The 22,927-nt window shown below is 43.9% G+C and overlaps 1 protein-coding gene across 8 annotated transcripts in view; it reads left to right on the forward strand.

The window, feature by feature from the left end:
* The window catches only part of FLNA (filamin A), a 1,106,834-nt gene that overhangs the window by 873,920 nt on the left and 209,987 nt on the right, over positions 1-22,927 (forward strand). For all 8 annotated transcript variants that reach the window (XM_044080337.1, XM_044080332.1, XM_044080334.1 and 5 more), the window contains 4 exons: positions 10,528-10,731; positions 14,639-14,791; positions 16,166-16,288; positions 17,238-17,504. In XM_044080337.1, coding sequence (XP_043936272.1) covers positions 10,528-10,731; positions 14,639-14,791; positions 16,166-16,288; positions 17,238-17,504 — 747 coding nt within the window. The remainder of the gene's footprint in view (positions 1-10,527; positions 10,732-14,638; positions 14,792-16,165; positions 16,289-17,237; positions 17,505-22,927) is intronic.

The raw sequence follows: 22,927 nt of genomic DNA on the forward strand, positions 1-22,927 counted from the left end.
ATAAGGATAAGTCAAAACCATTTATATGACTGCAAAGCAGAAAGTGTTCATCTAAAGCTAGAGTTTTCAGTTTTGCATTAAGTGACGCAGAAAAAGGCATTGGAATGCTCTGATCAAATTTTGTATGGCCTGGAACAGCCTTCAGAATAGCTAGTAATGGAGACCCTGTTGCTGCATATTTGTTGCTCATTGTGACACAGCAGTGATCTAAACAGAGGTAGTGGGCTTAGGCTAGGTAAGTTAGAATTTAACTTCCTCCTCTGTTGCAATCCATTAAACAGGACCCCAGGTTTCTACCTAGGATCCAGAGTTTATATACTAAAATGGTGTTTCTAAGCAGAGGTGTAGCCAGGACTTTTCATTCCCATACTACTGCCCTACCACTAAGCCCTGTCCACATGTTTTCTGCCCACTCCCTTAGACTTGCACACCTAGCTCAAGATTTTAATTTCCAACAAGTGAAACTAATACGTATTTGTAGTAATCTAATCTTTCCTCACAAAATACTTTTCTTACTCTATCCAAATGTAATCTGGATGAATGGATGAAAATCCACAAATTCTTCCCTGGCATTGCACTCTTGGCCCTTATGGAACCCTGTCTGCTTTGGGTTATTCATATTTAAAAGGGCTAAACTTCATAGGGAATGCATGACCAGGCTTCTCAAGATCCTTCAGGGTTAATCTTATTGCAAGAAACTATGAAACTGCTAACAAAGCTATGTCCCCTTCAGTGCTTCTGTCTGACCCAGGATGATTTCATGATTGGATATTCCAGTCCAAGAAATCCTTCCTTTTTGCATTTAGGCAGATTTCAGCCTAGTAGAGCTATAGCCAGATGACCAGTATTGACTGCATTTCAGTAGTGTGGAAAGCCACCAAACATCTAACAAATGTGCTAATATGATTGGCTTTTAGTAGTGTAGTGGTGTTGCCATGTGGCAACAGTGCAGCACCATAAGAAGCCTCTGTACCAAGCCGATGTAACCAGGAAGTAATCTTTCCCTTATATTTGCCCTGGCCAGACCAAAGGCAGTTGCAGGTAATATTTACTGTTTTCTGGGTATAGTTTAACACAGAAAAAAATAAGTGATGTAAGGAATCTGTCAATTATCTGAAAATACATTCCTTACAGGTTCGTGGCAGAGGACTCTTGTGTGCCAAACCTGAAAGCAGTTGAGTGGAACCTTTTTAAAGTATGGAATGAAGAAGAAAGGTTAACATGTCACCAGCGCTCCTATGCGGTTGTTGCACAGTGAATGCAGACAGTGTTGTCATAGGACAGTTGCAAAGACATTTTACTTGGATTTGAAATAACTTTGACCTGCAGCGCCACTGCATTTGTAAAATGCACTGTATGAAGGAAATTGCAGCTTAGCCATATGAAACAAAAGCATGCACCCAAAGCATCTCGGATGCAGTCCTGTTTTGTCTTTCTGGAGTAACCATCACAACCGTAGCCTTTTTGGAAACTGGCCTTTCATGCCTTGCGCAATGACACTACCTTCACTCTGATGTATGCTAGCTAATCACTATTTTTGCCATACTATAAATGGTAATTCCACATTTTGTGGAGTGCGCCAGTTTACTGACTTTAAGTCTTGTGTTGGATCGTCCATTTGTGTCACTGGAGTGGTTTTTCAAATCCCAAAATTACAACCAAGAAATTAACAGTTGTGACAATTTTGCTGCAATGTTTTTATATGAACAAATAGCAAAGGATAAACTGGGTTGTATCCCTTAACTTTCTGGGGCAAACCAGAAAAAATTGCTCAAGTTGCATGGCTGTTAAAATCTCAATACCTACATTGTCTAGTGATTTCTCTTGCATAGCAGTACTTAAGTGCAAACTGTAATGCCCCAATGCCCTCCTGCCTGCTTTACTGAATATCTCTTGTAGTCCCTCCCCTATACAAGCATCATGCTTTATGCATTCTAAAAAAAAAAAAAAAAAAAAGCTGTCCTCAATCCTAAAACACCAGGAATGTTCACCTCATTGTAAAGCATGCATATGCAGACAATGACCAGTCTCATTTTACCTTTAGGTCCATTATGGAGCACTGCATCAATCTTGATATGACCTGTGGCATCAGTGGCACACTAAAGATTCAACTGTTATCGTAGTACTTCACTCCAGTATGGCGCTTGCAAAGGTTGAGCTAAGTTCAGCTAAGCGCTAACTTAACATAAAATATAGAGCAAATTCATTTCCAGGTCCTTGAACTTGCTAATAGGAATATAACAGAGCCGTCGGAGTGCTTGACTTAAACAAGGAGTGCAGCTTATCCCCCTAAGTTTTCACTGAAGATGCAAACTGTTAGTATGGTACTTTAGCTCCCCTCTTATGCAAGTAGCATGTAAAGCCCCTGCCCTACCATCAGTTAAGTCGTAGCCTTGACATGTGCCACACTTCAGAAATTGCCCTTTTAAATTCCAAGAAAGACCACCAAATTCTGCCATGCTCTGTAGGTAGAAGTACATAATTTTGCTGAACATGGACTAAGGACCAAAACATTACTGACAACTGCAGTTCTAGTAGCACGGTTAAGGAGGCTCTTCAGTGGATTCAGAGCTCTACTGTAGGGTGGAGACTTGGGCAGCTGTTTGTATGCCCTCTCTAAGCAAAGTTACCCATGAGCTGCTTCCTACCTTCTGTACACACGTGTCAAATATATGAAAAAGTAGTTATCCTTTTGCTGTGATCTTAGTAAAATATACAGTCGGCTCAGGAATAGCTTACCAGTATTCAGTACAAATACTTGCTGGCCCTCCTGTTAATCTTTTTACAGAATGTTTTGCTCATTTTAGTAGCCCCAGTCTAATTCCTGTACTTTGAGATCCAGTATCTTGAACCTTTAATGTACACTACAAACTACCACTCATGAAAAATATCTGGCAGACTAAAATTGCCACTCTTTCTAGGTCTTAACAGCCATCAAACATTAGATCAGGTTTGTTCAGCCTGTCTGTAATACAGAATGCAGATGCATTAAGGTAGTAAACCTCTATTTTAATGCAAGAAAATGTTCAAGTCCGAGGTATAGTCTTTGAACTGTGACAACATATTGGAGGGAGAGGAGTCTTTCTTGGATCTCTAGGGTTGAGATTCTAGGAGAAGGGAGTAAAGGATTGAAAGGGAATCCTGCCCAGTTCACCTACTTTAAACCAGTTCCTCTCCTGCAGGACAACTGAACATTTGCCAAATCTCTTAAAGAATAAATACCACCATAGCAGTTAGCACTGGACCCAAAAACTGTCCAGAGCAAAAAAGTATTAAAAACTAGAAAAGTGAGCAGTAGCTCTGCACCAACAAATGCAGAACATTAAATATCCTATTAATTTGTGGCTCTATTCATGACGACAGGGGGTTTGCCCCAGTGAACTCTTGAACGTCTGGCCATTTTACAAAAGTTAAATGCTACCATTGAGGTGCACTTGATGTCCTGTGCCTCTTCTCGGACGTCAGTTGTAAATGGCCATGTGGTATAAAATGGACGTCTACACGCATCCACCTCAGAACTTTTCTGCTACCTGTGTGACTACCAGCTCCAGTCGTCATTTTATCGGAAGCATTTTTCTGCGTCTGACTCCAGTTAAGTACCCCATAGGGATTTTCTAATCTTTCCTTGCTACTGCTTTGGGTTTCGTGTCAGGAAGGGCAAGTGTATGTGTGCAAGGCAAATTCCACAAGGATTTGCATGAGCTCTGCCTATTCTGTCTAGGCAGAGAACACAACCATACCACATGTAGTAGTTGTCAGGCCTTTGTCCTAAAAACCCTAAGAAGCTGTCTAGAAGCTTTGAGTTTCGACCTTGAGAACCAAAGGCTTTAACTTCGCTGCACGTATGGACCTTGTGTCAAAATGTAGACCCCCCTCCCCCTCAGTCAAGGTCAAAATGAGCAGGCCTGAACAGACTGCTGCACCCTCTACTGCAGCCATACCTCTCTAGGCCAATGAAGGCCCGGAGTCTGAACTGGAGTCCATGGAGCTTCCTTTGGCACAAGGCCTGGAGGAAACTATTCTGTTGCCAGAGGTCACATCCTGGAGGGGAAACTTTGGTGTCAGAGTTGGTCGCTGAGGGGGAACCTAGGCTCCTTTCCGAGGGACCATGTTCACAACATCAGATTCTGTCTTCATGGAGTGTAGGCCAGCGTCGGGCCCTCCTGCCCTCTACTGTTTTTCCTAGTCTCCACCATATTCTCATATTAAGAGAAAATGGACTAAGAATATTTCCTAACCTGTCTTCTCAGAGCATCTGACAGCCCCCTGACTGGCAGGCCTTTACCCAAAGCCTGCTCAATGCTTTCCTGGCCTTGCGTCTGTTCCTGATCCTTACTCGGGCCCCTATGGCCTCTACCCCCAAGGGAGCAATCCCTGGCAACCCCTCTGCGGAAGAGGATTCTTCAGAGGATGATTACGAATCCCTCACCTACTCACAAATGGCTTCTCTGGGATATGCCTTCCCAGCGGAGTCCAATGGCACAGATTCCCCAGGCGAGGATCTCACCTTTGAGACCATCACTAAGATGCAAAATTTCTTTAAATGGGATGGCAGCCAAGTCAGACTGATAAGTTACTTCAATTGGAGTCTCCTAGTCCTCCTGCTTTGACTGATTCTTCAAGGTGCCCAAGGCAGCAATGCTCCTGCTGCAGATCAGCAGTCACTTCTGTGTCCATGAAGAAAACTTCCAAATTACTCCCCTCCACTTCTCTTCTGCCCTCTGATAGAGAGCAGGATGAGGAAACACCTGGGAAAGGTTTTACACTTCTGCCACCCTGGCTGTAAGCCATCAACAACTATCAGACCATATGGCTAAATATGCCGTGGCTCTCATGGCAGATGTAACAAAACAATTGGAAGAACTACCAGGTTCACCAGCTAAGGCAAAGATCTCTTCCCTCCTGAGCTCTTGCTCCCAGGTCACAACATTCTATCAGGTGCAGCTACAACGGTGCAGAAGCCTCTGCTAAAGCTGCTATCACAGGGTCCGTCATTTTAAGAGGGTACTCATGGTTGACTGCAACCTCTCCCTGATGACATCAAATCCAAACTCCTGGATGTGCCTCTGGACAACAGTTACCTCTTTGTTGCAGTAGCTGCTGATCTCTTCAAAGCCCTCCAAACCAAAGGGAGGAACTGAGACTTATCTTTCTCTCTCCAGTACCTTGTTTCCAGAGGAATTGCCCGACTAAAACATTTGAGAACTGGCAAGAGATCTCTGACAAAACCAGAGTGGAACACAGGAAACTGGCTCCACTCAGGCCTGCCTCAGTCACCCCTCCCTCTGAACAGCCCTTTGAGGGAAAACCTGTTAAGTCTGTGACTACCAAACTCCTCCCTCAGAGACACCCTTCTATCCATGCACCTCTCTCTGCCTTCCTGTTTGGAAGCAGGTTGCCCAGAACTCCTGGGTCCTCTGTCATAAAACGGATACTTCATGTCCTGGGAGGCCAGACCCACCCAGAAACCAAATGACTGTTCCCAGCAATCCTGCAAGATGTCCTTGCTCAAGGAACCTTTTCAGGAGGGTACCCACCTTTGCAAGAGGAAGAGGATTTTATTAACTTTCTGGTCCCCAGAAAGGAGGGCTCCTGGAGGCCTATCCTGGATGAATCCCACCTTAACACCTTTCTTAGTCACCTCCTTCAGGATGCTCTCTCCCTGTGCTCCTATCGTTCATCCTTCCTCAGGCTTTCCTAGTGTCCTTGGATGCCCACTTTTCAGGAGGTACCTCCACTTCTCAGTGGACTCTGCACTTTTTCAGTTCTGTGCTTTACTCTTTGGCCTTTGTATAGCACCAAGGGTATTTACAAAATGTGTGGCCCAAGTTGTGGCATTTGCCAGAACAAAAGGAATACAGCTTTTCCCTTACTTAGATGACATCTTGATCCAGGCTCCCTCAAGTCCCACAGCCCTAGAACACCTGAGCTTCACCATCTCCCTGCTATCAGGTGTGGGATTTACCATAAACCTCAAAATCTTCCCAGATACCCTCCCAAGATCAGGTGTTCTTAGGGTGTCTTAAATCTGACGAGAGAGGATTGCTTGCCTACCTCCAGACATGATTGATGCTCGCATCTTATTTTGAGGGAGTTTTTCTCCTCAAAGCCATCTCAGCCAGGGAATTCCTCAGAATCCTAGGGTTTATGGCCTGGTCCCCCTGGCAAGGCTCCTGGTATCAAAAGTTCAATCTGGAAGTACTTTCACCCACTGGAATTCATGATTCCCGTGTTGCAGTGCCTGACCAGGGAACTCAAATGGTGGATCTCCCAGATTCGGAAGAATCCTGGCCTGCACATAACTCCCAACCAGGATCTTTATGGATTCTGCAGACACAGGCTGGGATGCAACCCTAGGAAACTAGAGGGTGAGGAACACGTGGACCCACACCCAACAGGAGCACTTCAGTATCAAGGAAATGATAGCCTTGGTATTGGCCTTAGACATTTTCCAGGATCTCTTCCTACTAGGCACTCTGAGGTGGTACACACAGTACCACTGTGCTGTGGTAAACCGTCTTTGGGTGTAAGGGGGGGGGGGTCCTACCTCCTGTGCAGACCAGCACTGCAGGCTTGGGAATTCTCACTGGGGAAACAAATTCTTATCCTGAAACGGGTACATAACTCACTGTGCACTAGAAATACAAGTGTGGAAAATGGGTTATGGAGTTGAGCCATGCACTGTTCTGGAGGGATTCCTACTCTATTCCTGAAACAGATACGATTCCACAGTGTACTAAAATTAATTGATTTCATTCTGCAACACTAATTCAACATCCTCTGAAAACAAGGACACTCCGTTACCCAGAAACTTGGCAGAAAATGAGTAGCAGACTGAATTAGAACTGTTTAGTCTTAAAATTAAGCAGTGTGAAGACATACCCATATTCAACTAGACTCCAGCCTTAGTAGCAACCTTCACCTCCATGACAGGACAGAACCTTACTTATCCAACATTACATGGATACAATTGACAACTCCACAAAAGATTGTAACCAGTTTGGTCTGCTGCAACAGATATCCAGCAGAGGCCAGGTTTCAAGCCAAGACCATTGGTTAGGGACATGACATCTGACCCACCAAGCAGTGTGCTGTAACAGGAATTATATGCACACACAAGCACCCACAGATATTAGCAGTGTGTAAGGACATTAGCCAAGATTGGACAAACTGTAAAACTTTTATGGAAACAGATGGCATCTCTGAGGAAGGTTAAGGTATGCCAAATGACTGCACTCAAGTGGAACAGAACCGTAACAGCAGGCTCCCTGAAGTTAACCCTAGAATGCCCCATCACCATACAGAGTGTTTAGATAATGCATACCATCTTCAACAAAAAGGCAGCATGCTATGGATTTTCCCAATTTTCAGGAAAACAGGAAATAAACAGCCCCACAGGGAATTTACATTTTAGGCTTCACATTTTCCCTGAAAGTAGTCGCTAATGTAGAATATATTTGTGCACCAGTAGTGACCAAGTTTTAGGACTTTTTCCCTCCCTTCAGCTGTGTAACCGTATAAAGGGAGAACTGGGGCAAATCCCACCACATTAGGCACAGGTTGACAAAATGCACTTGTGCACCACTAAAATTCAATCTTTAAGGGTGGACACAAGTATTGCCAAGCCGAATCCTAGGTGGCGAGACCACAACTCTAAACATGGTCGGTAACCCCACTCTCCCTACCATTTTCAGCGCCAAGGAAATGCTTTCAATTTCACCCCAGAATAACAATTCTCTACAAAAGTAGGTTTGTGTTTTTTCAGCCCACTTCAACAGAAGGCAACCAGCCCTAAGCTTAAACTATGCTGGACTTGGCAGTTATACAACCACATCAATAAAGATATTCTCCACCAGATCTACATCTGTATTACTCACCCGATTATCTACCAAAAGTCTTGTCTGGAAACACTAATTTAAGTGTTCAGACAGTATGCACTTCACATTTTGAAGGAGGCAACACTAAGCAAGCACTAGGTGCCAGTAAAAAAGCAGCTCAATGAAAGTGAATGAACATGTACTGCACAAAATGCCTCTGACTGCAAAGGAATTTGCAGTTCAGACACAAGTGCTTACTACAGTTTTACCCTTCTATCAATGGTGAAAACTGGAAAATTAACACTGTCCAGAGGGTGTAGGAAAGCCAGAAAAATAGATCCCTTGCTAATCCTGATATAAGCAGACCAGGTTGCAGGGGCAATATTTTTGTAGCCTTTGAATGTGTTCAGCACCTTCAGCATTTTTACAGAAAGCATTGTGTAAGAACTTACTATAACCTTTCCCTCGTCTATATGCTACTTATTCATGACATCAGGGAGTTTGCTCCAGTGAACTCAAACGTCTGGCCATTATACAAAAGTTAAATGCTACCGCTATGGTGTGCATGATGTCCTGCACCTTTTCTGACATCTGTTGTAAATGGACGTCTGGTATAAAGCAGATGTCAGCACGCATCCAACTTGGAACTGAATGCCACGAGTCCGTGAATCATGAGTGGGAAGGCTGGGTGGGAAACTACATCAGCATATAGAAGAGAACATCTAAGATTATGGCAATTTCTTACACAATATTACGCCCTATTCATATGCTGCTGTATTCATGACATCTGGGAGTGTGCAAAAGCTCCTGTCCTATGGAAGGGGAGGTGGACCAGAAGTACGTTCCACAAACCCATGGAGGATGGCTCTGGCAAATCCTGCCCCAGCTCTAGAAACCAAGTCCAGCTTGTAGTATCTAGTGAAAGTGTGAACAGAGGACCATGTAGCTGCTTAGCGGATAACAGCAGTGTTTAATCCTTTAAAGAATGCCCCAGAGGAGGAAACTGCCCTGGTAGTGCGAGCCCCAACTGGGGCTAGGCGAGACTTACCATGAGTAATGTAACAGCATGAAACAGTTTTGGATATCCAAGCTAAGTTTTTCTTGGAAACTTATCAAGGTGGATAAGTTTTTCTTGGAAACTTATCAACCCGGGGCTCTTGGGTGTAAGACAAAGCCTGTCAAGATTTGTGCAGGGATTTGGTTTTGGCCAAGGAATACCTGAACACTCTCTGAACATCTAAGGAATGAAGTTATTCTGTCTGTCTTGTTCTCTGGAGAGGGGAAAAAGGTTGGCAGATTTATAGCTTGATTTAAAGACAACTCATTGACCACTTTAGGCATAAAAGGGGTTAGTGTGCAACCATACCCTGTCCTTGTGAAAGACAGTGAAGATGGGGGGTCTGCCATAAGACTCTTCTGGCTGATGTGATGGCCACCAGGAGGCTAGTCTTGCAAGTGCAGTGTTAGAGGGAGCAGTCTTTGGCTGGTTTGAAAGGTGGGAGCGTCAATTTCACCAGGACAAAGTTGAGATCCCAAGTGGGGGGGATGAGTTTCCCAGGGGGTCTGAGATGAAGTCCTCGCAGAAAGTTTGACTTCTGACCTGAAGCTAGAGGAGGTACTAAAAGCAGAGATGACAGACAAATGTATTTTGAGGAATAAGATAATCCAGACTTCATAAAGTCACACAGACAAGACCACTGGAGACTGCAGTGATTGCAGGTAATTTGACACCACAATGAAAATCTCTTCCATTCTGACAGGTAGTATTTTCTAGTAGCTTTTCTGGCCTCCTGCAGAACCTGCATCATGTCCCCTTGAGTACAAGTGTCTGAAGGGAAACTGGCACCCATAGTGCGAGTGGACAGTTGTCCCTTGTCCTGTGTAAATAGGTTCATTTTGTGGGTTAACTTGTGGTGATTGCCCTTGGCTGTGAAAGAGGAGGGAACAAGTGCTGCCTTTGTTGATAGGGAGTCAACAAGATTTGAGGGTGTTCCTTCTGAATTTTCAGCAGGACTCGGACGGAATGGGGGGAATGCGTAGGCATACATCCCTTTGTAAAAAATGTAGACAGCATCCACCTTCCAAGCCTTTGGGTGAGGTACCCTGGAACAGAAGGTCAGAAGCAGTCTGTTTATGGGGGAGGTGAAGAGTTCCACATCTGGGATTACCCCATCGATGGACCTGGTCCAGAAACAAGTTCCTGTTCAGCATCCATTTGAGACAGGGTCATGGCCCTGCTCAATCTGCCACCACATTTTCTGCAGAAGGGATATAAACTGCTTGCAGAACACACTGTTTTGCAGGACTCCCCTAGCATCAATCTTTGCTAACTTTAATTTACCCCAAAGCCCTATATTTCTAGCTTTCATTGACCTCTGCATGGGTAAATTAAGTTCATTTTTCCCTCCACACTTCATAGTGCCAAGTTTCATCACCAGCATTGTACTGTTGACTGAAGTTATGTGCTGTGGTAAGTGGGTTTGCATTGTGGGTAGAACTTTGGCAAAAAGTTAAAGCACTGTGCTGTACTGTGTTCAGCCTTGCTTGTGTGTAATAAACATGGCTCCATTTCACCATGCTTCCAGAATCCTGAAATGCCATAACAAATGGATGTTTCAAATGTGAACTTGACCCCCAGATGTGATTCAGTGTTTTACTGTGATTGCCTAACTGTGTTTGGAGCATTTAACAAATATTTTCTGTGGTCTAGGTATCTCATTTGTGCCAAAGGAAATTGGTGAGCATCTTGTCAATATCAAGAAGAATGGACGACACATTGCAAACAGTCCCATCAGTGTAATGATCAGCCAGTCTGAGATTGGAGATGCCAGCAAGGTCAGAGTCTCTGGCCCTGGTCTCAGTGAAGGCCGTACTTTTGAACCAGCAGAGTTTATCATTGATACAAAAGAAGCAGGTAAGACTGATACAGAAGTGCACTGTATTTTCAGCTTTTATTGTTAAAGGTAAAAGTATGATGTAAAGTGGGCAATATTTTTGCAGTATTGCCACTGAAGTTTTGTTTGTGGCTAAGCTCTGTCTTATTTTGACTTTAAAAGTCTTTTAGTTATTTACTGCAAGCTTAATGTACTGTTTACATTGAGGTACCTTTGTTTTGCAGCTCATTTCATCTGCACTTGTACTAGTTTTAAAACTGCATGTGGCTTTGAAAGACTAGCTTAGTTTCATTGCCTACTCTAACCATTCCAATATGGACAGTATAGGGCAGTGACTTGCCTACACTTGCAAAGTATTCTGGTTAAGCAAAAGCAGCCTTCAGAAGAACAGCAGCTTTGTGGTTTCACTGCTACATTATCCAAGTTCCAACTGCAAGTTTCTTGGCAGTAAACTCCTTAGTATGTTTAATGTAAATATGGTAGTCTGCTCATTAAGTAGTGAGGCAGTATGGGATTGCTTATCCATGTCATGGCAGGAGTGTTTCAGTTCTTGAAATTTCATAGAACTAATCGATGAAATGTAAAGCAGCAGCATTAACTTGGTGGTGTACAAGGTTATACCCAGCTTCAAGGTTTGTTTCCCCGAGCTTCACTGCAAAAGTAATTCATCAATGTTGTATAAAACCTGCCTTGTCAGTATACATAGCCACCTCGGAGCTCTGGAGGCAGAGGCACACAATCCAGTTTAAAGCAGTAGTTGAGACTAAACTTGACATTCCAACTTGGTTGTAGTTTTACCATTTTGCTGTTCCCAAAAATGCCCTTTGCACATTTGAAGTCTCAACTGTGCCTTGAACTAGGGTCCCGTCATTAAGATGCCAGCAGTTGACACTTGACCGATGCCACTTTGTGTGAAGGATAGTATGCAGTAACTATCTTCCCTGCTTACAGTTAAATGTTGCCATAAGATTTTGAGCAGTCTCCCTCACAGCTGACAATCTATATTCTGTACCTGTTCAACAGGCCTATGGATTGCCTCTTGTATAGGAGGCTGATGCCAGCACCATGCAGAGATCCCAACCTCAATTCCTTGCTTACATGCTTCCTCCCCTCTGTGTGAACAGTGTGACAGTCACTGTTTAAAGTAGGGTCACAAGGACCTAGTAAGGGGTCTTTGTCACCATCATAAGTAGGTTTGCTGTTGAGAACTATTGTGTAAATCTGCATGTATATGGGAAGCATGGCAAGAAGCAGAAGCGGGAAAATGTTGGGCTGTGGCTAGCCATCCCTAGAAAGTGATTATCAAAACCCTTTTCCTGTACTACAAGTTGGGGAAGCAACAGGTGTGCTGTAATGTGAGCAAGTCCAGGGAAGTCAACCAGAATGAAAAGTGACAAGTAAAAATTGATAAATCCTTTTTCAAGAAGTTGTCTGATACTGTTGGTTTATAAGGAAAACTAAGCATTCAGGTTTTGTTTGCGTGTGTAGAAGAAAACTGTGCCTGTTTTTCATAGGTGCTCAAACCCCTTTTCATTGTGCAGTTCATGCATCTTGGAAAAGCTGGTGTTTTAATGAGAAACTAAGGTCTTGTTTACAGACTGGATGAAGTGGGTACTTTGTGTGGCTTTAGTGAAAGTTTGGGGGCTACATGTGTGGATAAGTGAGTGTAAAGTGCTTCAAGATTTCTGGCCCTGGCTGTTGTATAGGTCTTTCTTGCAGTGGTTTGGGTGGGTGCACTGTCCTTCAAGGGCACTAGCCATTTTGGTACTCGCTTGTAAACTATTAGAAGATGTGAAGTTTAAGTATCTGGGGGGGCATAGCATTCTGCAAGTAGCTCAGGGTTTTATAGCCATCTTAACATGCCAGCTTGTGCACAGTATCATTGTACAGCATGCATGCCCCATGTTTCCACTTCTGTTGGGGAACCTTGTGGCACTTACAAAAATTGATATTTGTGGGAAGCATGTAAAATAATCATGGCTCCATTCTTATCCCACTTTTTAATACCCCCCACTGAAGGCAATGACATTTTCTCTCTCCTGGCTCTCAGAAGCATCAGCTGCGTCTGTGGGCTGAGGTGGGCATACCATCTGTATGAGGGACAGGTTGGAATATTCCATAGGTGTTGGCTGCCAAGTAAAGCTGCAGAGTGGTTTGAGACAAGTCTGGGGTTATGCTTTGAGTTGAAATGGTCTGGATGGAAAATGTGAGCTTGAAGTTGATTGGGGGTTGTGCAGAAGGTGTGGCACTTATGAGTAGAGCTGGGAATATTTACTTAATTGATAAAGCTGTACTTAGAAATGTTGGATATGAATTACTGATTGTGGTAACTAGCATTTTATGAGGTGGTGAGAATTTAACTTTGCAAGTTTATTGCACTGCCCTGGGGAAATGAAGCTTTAGTTTGGTTTCAAATTTATGGGTATCCCAGAACTGGTAAAGAATGAGTTGCACAATGTTTATATAATTTCAGTTAGAAGAGCTGGGTAGTAGAATTGGGAATAGGTTTGCCTGGCTAATGGGTGTAGTGAATTGTACAAGTTTGCACTAGGCAAGTATACAAGCGTATACAGCTGTGGGGAGAGGAAGACCTTGAATCAGTCTGAGGCTTAAGCACCAATGCTACTTTCCATCAGTAGTAGTAGCCGGTCCCAGTGAAATCGGTGAACAGAACTTCATTAAGGTTGTTTGTGGTTACATGGTGTAGGTTAATGGTGCACAGACTTCTGAAATTGTTCCGCTCCGTATTGTACATGTGACACATTTATTAGTCCCCTTAGGAATGGGAGGAGTTCTACAAATTCATTTAGGTCTAACTACCGCATAGGCAGCAGTCTTAATGCCGAATGTGTGATCGGACCTTGGGACCCAGGTGGACAGTAGTCTCCTTTTATAATCATATTGCCACAGTGGGTTAGGAAATCCTATGTGGCACACAATCACAAAAGGGTTCTCATCCAGTAGGTCATTGTTCCCCTCTACTCAACACTCATTACAGCGCCCCTTTTGGGATGTACCTCACAAGACATCTGCAGCAGCTGGAAAGGCCACAAGTACCTCTGAGGATTACTGGCCTCAGATGCCCTACACTGATGGTCTCAAAACTTCAGCTTTACTCCGTAGCATATTGCCTAATCCGAGGTGATCTCTGCCTAACATATAAAGCTGTGTCAAACTCAGAGCTGTTGGGCATGCTACACCTAAAGAAATTCCAATCTCTCCGAGCTACAAGCTCTAGGGACTTAAATCTTGTTACCACAATAAACAGGACATGCTGGAAGGATAGATTCCTGTCCCAGAGACTTCCATACTCTGGAACAAGCTGACCCAATTTGTCCAGCAAAGTTCTTCATTAATACTCCAAGAAAAATCTTGAGTGGATGGGAAATACACCCCTGGGATCACTTCTGTGGCTCTGCTCGACAGGGGCACAGGAAGTCAACTTTCTTGGGTTGGCATAAGCCAGGGAACTTTGTTGGCTAGGCTTACTTAGGCCCTTGGGCTGATAGCCTAGTACTTACCCATGTGCCACTGTGGTCGGAATTTAATTGATTTCTTGTTGCAACAAAAAATTGGAGTGGTTTTCAGCTGAGGTGTGCTGTTATGTAGGAGACTAGGGGGCTTACTTATGCCTGCCTTACTTGTGCCTCTAAGGTGGACAGAAATGCCCAGGTTATGAACCCTGCATTGCATTTGCTGCATTAATAGCTATAAAAGGTTAGTAGCCCTAATTGCCATTTTTTAAACTATGCTTTGAGATTGTTTGGAGATTTGTGATGGCACGCTGAATTTGAGCAGCAGTGTCCTGCTCAAAAGGAGGTAGTAATGGCAGATGCTTGCATTATTGGTTGGTATAAAATGTGTGCAGAGGGTTGAAGGCTAGGTGTATGATTTCAAATGTTTCTAAGTTGACTGACTACTTTCCAGGTTATGGTGGCTTGAGTCTGTCCATTGAGGGCCCGAGCAAAGTGGACATCAACACAGAAGACTTGGAAGATGGTACCTGCAAGGTGACATACTGCCCCACAGAGCCTGGAAATTACATAATCAACATCAAGTTTGCTGACCAGCATGTACCAGGTAATCTTGAATATTTCATAAACTTCCTGTGCTTCATTTACAGTGTACTTACCAGTTCTCTACCATGTTGTGTGTGTTGTAGCTCTTTGGAAGTAAAATGTTAAAGCAGGTGACATTGCACTTGGTAACATAAATTTTTGAGGTTTGCATTGACGGATAAGTAATGCTACTGTTAAATAGCACTTCTAATTAAAAACTCATTGCATGTGAGCTCATTGGCTGAAATTTAAGTATAAATAAAGTATCAAATGCCAAATAGAAGGCAGTAACTGACTCTTATGGAAGAACAGATGTTGCAGGCCTGAAAGTGTGGGCAGTTGAATAATTCAGGATATGGCACTGACAGTTTGAGAAAGTAAAATGAAATGAGATGCTGGAATGTGAAGTGTTAAGGACACTGGAAAAAGGGAAGAATTGTTGAAACCATGTATTTTCAGAAGGACACGACTGTAGGTTGGAGAAGGTGCTAAAGATAGCTGGGCTGGAATTGTGACTCCGTGGAGCTAAACACTTTATACATTATGCATTAAGGAGGGAGGTTTTATATCCTGAGTTGAGATTATGAAGAGGGTGATTTTACCAGAGTTTGAGTTTGGGAGAGTTGAGGTGGGTGAAGCTTAAGGATCCATCCAAATTAACACTAAAGCATGTCAAAATACCTTGCTCTTTGACGCTGTCAAGCTTGCATTTTTTAACTGATGAAATGCATTAATGCTGGTGCACAGCTACACTAATATTGGAGGAAGGCTAAGGCTTGGTGTGTTGGGGCTTTTTCAGTGAGGACAATGAATATCCCAGCTGAGTTGGTCATGGGTAGTGGAGTGCAAGTCGTAAAAGCTTAAATATTAATTTGGACTTGGGACGAAGATTGGCAAAGATTTAGACTAGGTAGAAACTTTTAAACGGCACTTAAGACTTCACATATGAAAAGGAGTTACTAAAACAGTCTAAGCTATGAAGTGACAAGTGGGAGTTTAAGGTGTAAAGAGATGTTTACATGAGGGCAGGAGCAGCAGTTTTGTAAAGGTGAAGGGGTGCAGTGAATGGGGGGCTGCAATGAATGCAGTTTGCTTAATACGAAACGTGACTTTAGCGTGACTTTAGCTGAAGTCATGAAAGAACTGTACCAAAATGTGTTGGGGTGGGGGACAGCAGAAGGGTAACACTTTTTCCAATAGTTATTTGGAGCAGTATGAAAGGATGGGAATGTAGATGAGATCCATTGTTGAAAAGATAAGTCCAGGTACATTAGAGGCAGTAATACCATTGTCTGTACTGGTAACTTTGTGGGATATTGTACGAGTTAATGCAGTACATATTTGTATATACACACTTGTCTAAATACATTTAGAAATCCTTTTCTGTTTTCAATAGGAAGTCCATTCACTGTGAAGGTAACTGGAGAAGGTAGAGTCAAAGAGAGCATCACACGTAGAAGACGCGCACCCTCTGTAGCAAATGTTGGCAGCCAGTGTGACCTAAGCTTGAAGATTCCAGGTAAATGATCACAGTATACAGTAAACTACCACTTCCGTGAAAGATTCTTTCTACCAGTCTGAAGAGTAGAACCTAACCATGCATGGTCCTACTGCAGTCTTTTGGGTGGTCCTGATGTAGCAGTGCAGACTTTCAGCACCTAGCATCTCCCTGTTGCAAATGGACTCTTAAATGGTATACCGTGTGTGAATGCATGCAGTATGATGAACCAAAATGAGGGTAATGGCCAGCATCTGCTTAACCTGCTTGGTGCATTCCTAGCCATGTTGCACTGTTTCTCTACTCTAAGATGGCAGAGTAGATGAAGGTCATTAAGCACTTCAAGAAGTGGAATAGGCTGCCTTTATGTGCCAGAGTACTACTTTAGCCACCTTTTTAAAGCTGCTATGGGTGATTTTGAGTGACCCGTAATGTTCACCGGGGATAGGTGGAAAACTAAACGTTGGACAAGTCTTCGTCAGTATTGGGTGGTTGGCTGAATTTGTGGTTTGCTTTGCTGTGTGCGTAATAGGGATATATAGGTTGCCTTTCTGCAGTTTGTTTTGGGGTTTCAAGTGGCAAAAGTAGCAGTCCCCCAGTGTCTACTTAAGGTGGATGTCCATAACTTGATCATTCTTGTCATCTTAGTCCACCTGCTGAGAGTTGCTCTGGTCTTATAAAATGTTTTTAAAAGTATGGAGTTAGCAGTGGGGTTCATATGAAAATAAACTTGAGATGGTTTTCCTGTGAGCTATGAGATGGTTTTCCTGTGAGATACCAAGTATGGGTTGGCATTTTTTCTAGTTGTAGTTAAACTTGGATCACCAGGTATTTTACCTTCTACACGGACTGTGCTAGCATCTTCCAGTTAATATTTATTGGGATAAATGCATATTTTAATGATCAGACTTGGTAAATTGACAGTGCCAGATTGTCATTGCAGCTTAATTTGCCTTGATTGTCTTAACAGAAATCAGTATCCATGACATGACTGCTCAGGTGACCAGTCCTTCGGGGAAGATCCATGATGCTCAGATCATGGAAAGTGAGAACAACACTTACTGCATCCGATTTGTACCCACAGAGATGGGTGTCCACACAGTCAATGTGAAGTACAAGGGGCAGCATGTTCCAGGAAGTCCTTTCCAGTTCACAGTTGGGCCTCTTGGAGAAGGTGGGGCCCACAAAGTTCGAGCAGGTGGTCTAGGACTTGAAAGGGCAGAAGTGGGAGTACCAGGTAAGGCTGCAGTATTTTTTTTATTTGTGCTTTCAGTCATCTGTCACATGCAGTTTATTAGCTTAGTAGACTGTTAACAGGTTATTGCTGTTCAGTCAGAGTTGCAGTATTTATTTTTTTACATTTGTTGACTGGTATACGACTGTGTGTGTGTATAATTCTAGAAAAATGTAGTTATGCATACAAAGCACTTTCTGGGTTTTAGACAGAATTTCTGGCCAGAAATATGCATCCTGTTACTGTTTGTCTTTAGATTTGGACTGAAGCAGAGTAAAATCATACATAAAGGCAAAACAGTTGTAGCAGGTGGAACCTAAAATGAGGGTGAAAGAATAGTGCTTACAAATGAGAATTTCATAGCTTGAGTTTCTAAATGTGATGAGGTTTGTATTGCTTTCACTTTTGCTGCATTTGAGTGGGGAAGGAGACTAGTCGCAATAGTAAGTATGCCGTGCTTAACTTCTGTGGTCAGCTAGATGGCAAGTTAAGCTCTGCACTGTTTCATTGAAGGGGAAAGGTCCAGCCATCTTTGCATGCATTAATACAGGCTGTTGAGGAATGAAAATCTAGGTCAGCTGTGGTGCATAGTTGGTCAAGGCTTCTTGTGGCTTTCTTGCTGCCTTGGTCCATGTCTGCATAGGACAGATTTGTCGGGTATGTTGAATGAAGCATTCTAACCCTCCTGGTGTGGGGGAATGGCCATGTTGTGAGCATATGGTTCTTGGGGTTTTTCCAGATGACTGGAGATGCACCCGTCTTTGAGAAGGCTGCGCAAGTACTCGTGTTGGAGGGACAGTTCTTTGCATCAACAAGCGGAATGTGTCTAAGCCATTACACCGCCATGCCACCCCTAATCACGGCCATCCTTTGCTTGAACTGTTTTCTCATGTCATTTTAGTACCTCCCATCACACCTTGATAGCTGAATAATTCCACTTGTGCTGGGATATGCCCTTCAAGCAAACAATGCTTTGCCTCTGTGCCAGCAAGTTGTCCTTAACATGTCCTTTGTGGCATATGCTGGTGCCCCTTCATCTGGTTTGAGCATGCTTGGCATCCCTCAGTATTATCTACTCCTTGCAATGGTCTCCGTTGAGAAAATGTAGGCCTTTGTCCCCAGTAGCTGGGACATCATTTGGTACTGCAGCAGGAATTTTTGACTTTGCCTAGAAGTCCTGTTTGTGCCAGTGTGTTCAGTAGTAACCTCGTTCAGTTGAAGTGCGAGGCTTTGCCGGAATACAGTTTGAGAATTCTAAGGGAGCACTGTTAAAGGGATTAAGAGTGCAGATTTGACAATATGGATAAGATGAGTTTTCAGACAATATATTAGATACTTGTGGTCTTGTTTCCACTTTCCTTTTATTGCTTGCTTTTCTATTGGAGGTAAGAAATGGATTGAGTCTTTACTTGCCTAACCTGATGTGTAGTAGGAGATGCCTCGTAGTAATTCCCTGATATTTTTCTGTTTTACATGTTGCAGTATTTATAACCTTGTCCTCTGCTGTTCTACCTGAACATCTGTCAGTTACAAAAGCTATAGTCACTGCAAGGTACGTGGGACATCTGACACTGGCTGTAAAGTGCTTGGGCCACAGGTGACTACTGCACGCATGTTCCCCAAAACTTCTCTCCTGCCAGTTGAAAGTAAACTCATCCTGCCCTCTGTCGGATCCTTCATGTTAGTACCCTGTTGGGGCCTCTTATTTTTTTCTTGTCACTGCATGCCTGCTCAGATTCATGTCATCCAGGAAAGGAAAGTGTAGGTGCGGATGTCTGATCCCCATAAGGACACCCACAACCTCTGCCTTTTCTGCCTAGGGCCCAGCCATGACCATAAAACCTGCACCATTTGTCAAGCCTTCGTTCCCAAGACTCTTCACAGCAGTCTGTGTGCTTTAAACATTTATTTGGAAATCCAGAGTCTTAATTGCTTGGCTCTGGCAATCTAAAGGCAGTCTGTTAGACTGTCGGGCCACCAAAAGGCCAAAGTTTCCAGGCCTGAACCTACTGCTGCACCTCCACCCAACATTACCCCTGTGACAGACTAACCTGGAGGAATGTACTGAGCCAGCTGATTCAGTTATGGTGGGTACTGTTTCAGAGGCTGTAGAACGTAGAGCTTGAAAGCATGTCTGAGGAGGTTATGCAGATGTGTGCCGACGAAGGGGGGATCCTCAGCTCGCAATGGGCATCCAGACCGGCCCTTCCACTGGTTTACAATTATCTGAACCCAAGCCCTCATTAAGCCCTACAGCCTCCAGGTCTTTCTCTTCCTTAAAAAGAAAATAAGACAAAACATGTCTGTTCACCTGCTGAAAGCCTGCCTGATTGGCATACTTTCTACCAGAGCTTATTTAATGCCTTCATGGCCCTTGGGCCTTCAGTGGCTACTTCCTCTCTGGCTGTGCCTCCAGTTATCAGTCGTAGGCCTCGGACTGAACCTCTTCCACTTGAAACTGCAGACTTTTCAGATTCCTCTTCAGAGGACTTCCTTTCCTACACCTCTCAAATGCCTTTCCCTCTTGGGTATGCCTCCCCAGAGGAGGACTGTGCTGAGACAGACTCCCTTGGAGAGGATCTCACCTTTGAAGAAACCACTTCTCGAATAAGTTTTTTTAAATTGGACTTTACTGAAATGACTGAAGTTCTAAAGAGGTATTATGAACTCTTACAAATGGACACCTCTTCATCTTCTGCTATTCCGCAAGTCTTACCAGCCTTTTTAGACCTCTTCAAAGCAGTCTCTAAAAATCCTGAATCCCAACCCCCAGCCCTAGAAGGACTGACAGGTTTTATAGGGGGCCAAATTTCTGATCGCATGCCCTGTTGCAGACCCTGGCACTAATTTCAGTCTCTGCAGACTAGCTGTCCAGACTACTACCTTATACCTCTGTCCTTCCCACTGAAGACAGCAAGACAATGGAGTGCATTGGCAAAATGTAGAAGTCTCTGCCACTTTGACCTTTTAGGGCTGTTAACTATCAGAAAAATCTAAGTATGCTATGACCCTTTTGACTCCGGTTTCTAAACGTTTGGCTGATCTCCCAGACTCTCCTAAGGCTGAAATATCTAACCACCTCTCCTTGTCTTAAGTGACGAGACTTATCAGATGCAGTTATGATGCTGCAGAGGCCTCTGCCAGATGTTCGTGTTTCACTGCTACAGTCATCACTGGGGTTCTTCCTGCTGGCAGGCAGCCCTCGGTCGGCCAGAATCCCAAAGTCTGGGTCCGGCGTCGGCTGTTCAGTCATGCTCCCTGACGTCAGAGCGTCAGGAGTACAAAGCTGCCAGCCAACGCCATGTTCTCCTGTCTTTCTTGCCGTGTGGTGGAAGCAGTTTGCAAGTGCCGGTCGGCTGACTCCTGATATTTTTCCGTGCTTCAGTCCGAAGACTGACTTCTCAAAGCGAAGTACCCAGTTGGGGAAACTTTTTTTTCTTGCTCCAGTCCAATGTCAAAGTTGATTGTATTTCTTGTGGGAAGCAAATACCTCATAAGGATTTCCACTCTTACTGTATTCCTTGTTTAGGCCCTGACCACGACGTAGCTAGTTGTCGGTTTTGTGCTAGATTTAACCAACGTACTATTAAGCGGAGGTACGATTTTGCTTTTCACTACTTTGGCAGGCGATTTAATTATAAAATGTCATCAGACACTCTTCAGATTACTGGAGTTCACAAACTACGCAAGGATAAGGACAGGCCTCAGAGGTCCAAATCAGACTACTGTTTACAACCAGAGCCAGCTACAGGTTCGGCCGTCAGTGAGGCGCTTTTGCAGCCCCTGTCATCTGCCATTTCAGAACAGATTGCCGAAACTGACTCCCACGAGGAGCCAACTAGGCCTTTTGAGTACTCCAGCTGCAGGACCTTCAGACAATGCTCCCTCGGATGGGTCCGGAGCCGCTGTGCAGGTACCGGCTTCCGAGAGGGTTTTCAGGCCTACACAGCTTCTGATAAAGGCAAAGACTCCTAAATCAAAGACATTAGCCCAGGCTTCTTCTGATCCGGGACCCAAATCTCAGAAACAGCTGCTTAAAATGGCGGAGGACATGCTAACCATGATTAGGGGTTCACATCCCCTTCCAGACAAAAGGCCAAGGCAAGAATTGGATTATGAATCCTCTGATCAGGCATCTATTTCTTCAGTGTCTTCCTCTGAACAGGAATATACTTTCCCTCCTTATGAGGATTCTGATGCTGAGGAATCCATTCCATCAGCTTCTCCTCCTGAGGATTTTTCTTTTGGGGAAACTTTACATGACATGAGGGAACATTTTCACTGGGAAGGACAGGAGTACTCTGAATCTAAGAGGAGGCTTAGGGATTTCCTTCTTCCCCAACATAGACCCCTGGCTATTCCTCCTATTTTGGATATTGTGGATGATGGAGGCTAATTTAACTCCTGACTCCTTTCCTCCAGCCCCTGCTAAGCCCGACAGATGGGTCCCTGACTCCCACCAGTTCCTTTACAAAAATCCTGCTGCTTATCCAGAAACCATTTCTCAGGGTCCTAAGGTTGTTAAGGCCGCCTCTGCTAAAAACCCTATTCTGACAGATAAAGATTCTAGAGCTTTGGAGAGATGGGGCAAAAAAGTGTACACTTCTGCTACTTTATCTGTTAGGGCTTTAAATTGTCAATTTCATATGCTAAAATATCAGCAATTCCTGCTGTTATGAAACAAAAGCTAGGCACCATTTCTGCATGTGCAGATAAGGAATTACACTATTTGATGCATGCTACTGAGCAAGTGGGGATGCATGGCTTACACTGTGGTTTTGATGCCTTGGAGGCTTCATGCAGGGTGGCTGCCACTGGCAGTCATTAGAAGGCATGCTTGGTTAAAGGAACAAAACTTACCTGATCAAGTGAAAGCAAATTTACTGGATGCTCCTGTTCAGCATAATGTTTTGTTTGGGTCTAAGGCTGAAGAGGTGATGAAGAAAATGGAGGATAAGGCAAAATCCATGCAAACGGTTAAGGATTTCTTACAAGTTCAGCCCCCAAGATTTAGCAGAAATTGGCCAACTAAAAATTGGTCCTTTCCCAGCTTGGACAGGCCTCAGAGGGGTAGATATAGGCGCTCCAGAGGGAGGGCCCAAGCACAGACCTCTTACAGACCTAGACAGTGGACTGCTTCCACCCCCAGGGGTGGAGAGGACAGACCTCAATCTTATAGAAAACAGGCTCTGACTCCCCCCTGCATGGCTCCAGGAACTTCTCTCCTGGAAGCCCCTCTAGGAGGACAACTCTTTTTCCAAAGGACACTGTAAACTTGTAACAAAAAGGGCCAAGGAGTCCAAGCACCCAGGTAATGCCGCAGCAAACTCACTGATAATGTAGATCCACGCTGTAGAAATAAAGATGAATCGAATACCACAGCAATAATGGATGATTTATTGTAAAAACACAAGCACAACACGAAT

Source organism: Protopterus annectens, chromosome 8.part0, assembly GCF_019279795.1.
Source record: "Protopterus annectens isolate FY-2018-M chromosome 8.part0, PAN1.0, whole genome shotgun sequence".
NCBI classification, from domain to species: Eukaryota; Metazoa; Chordata; order Ceratodontiformes; family Protopteridae; genus Protopterus; species Protopterus annectens.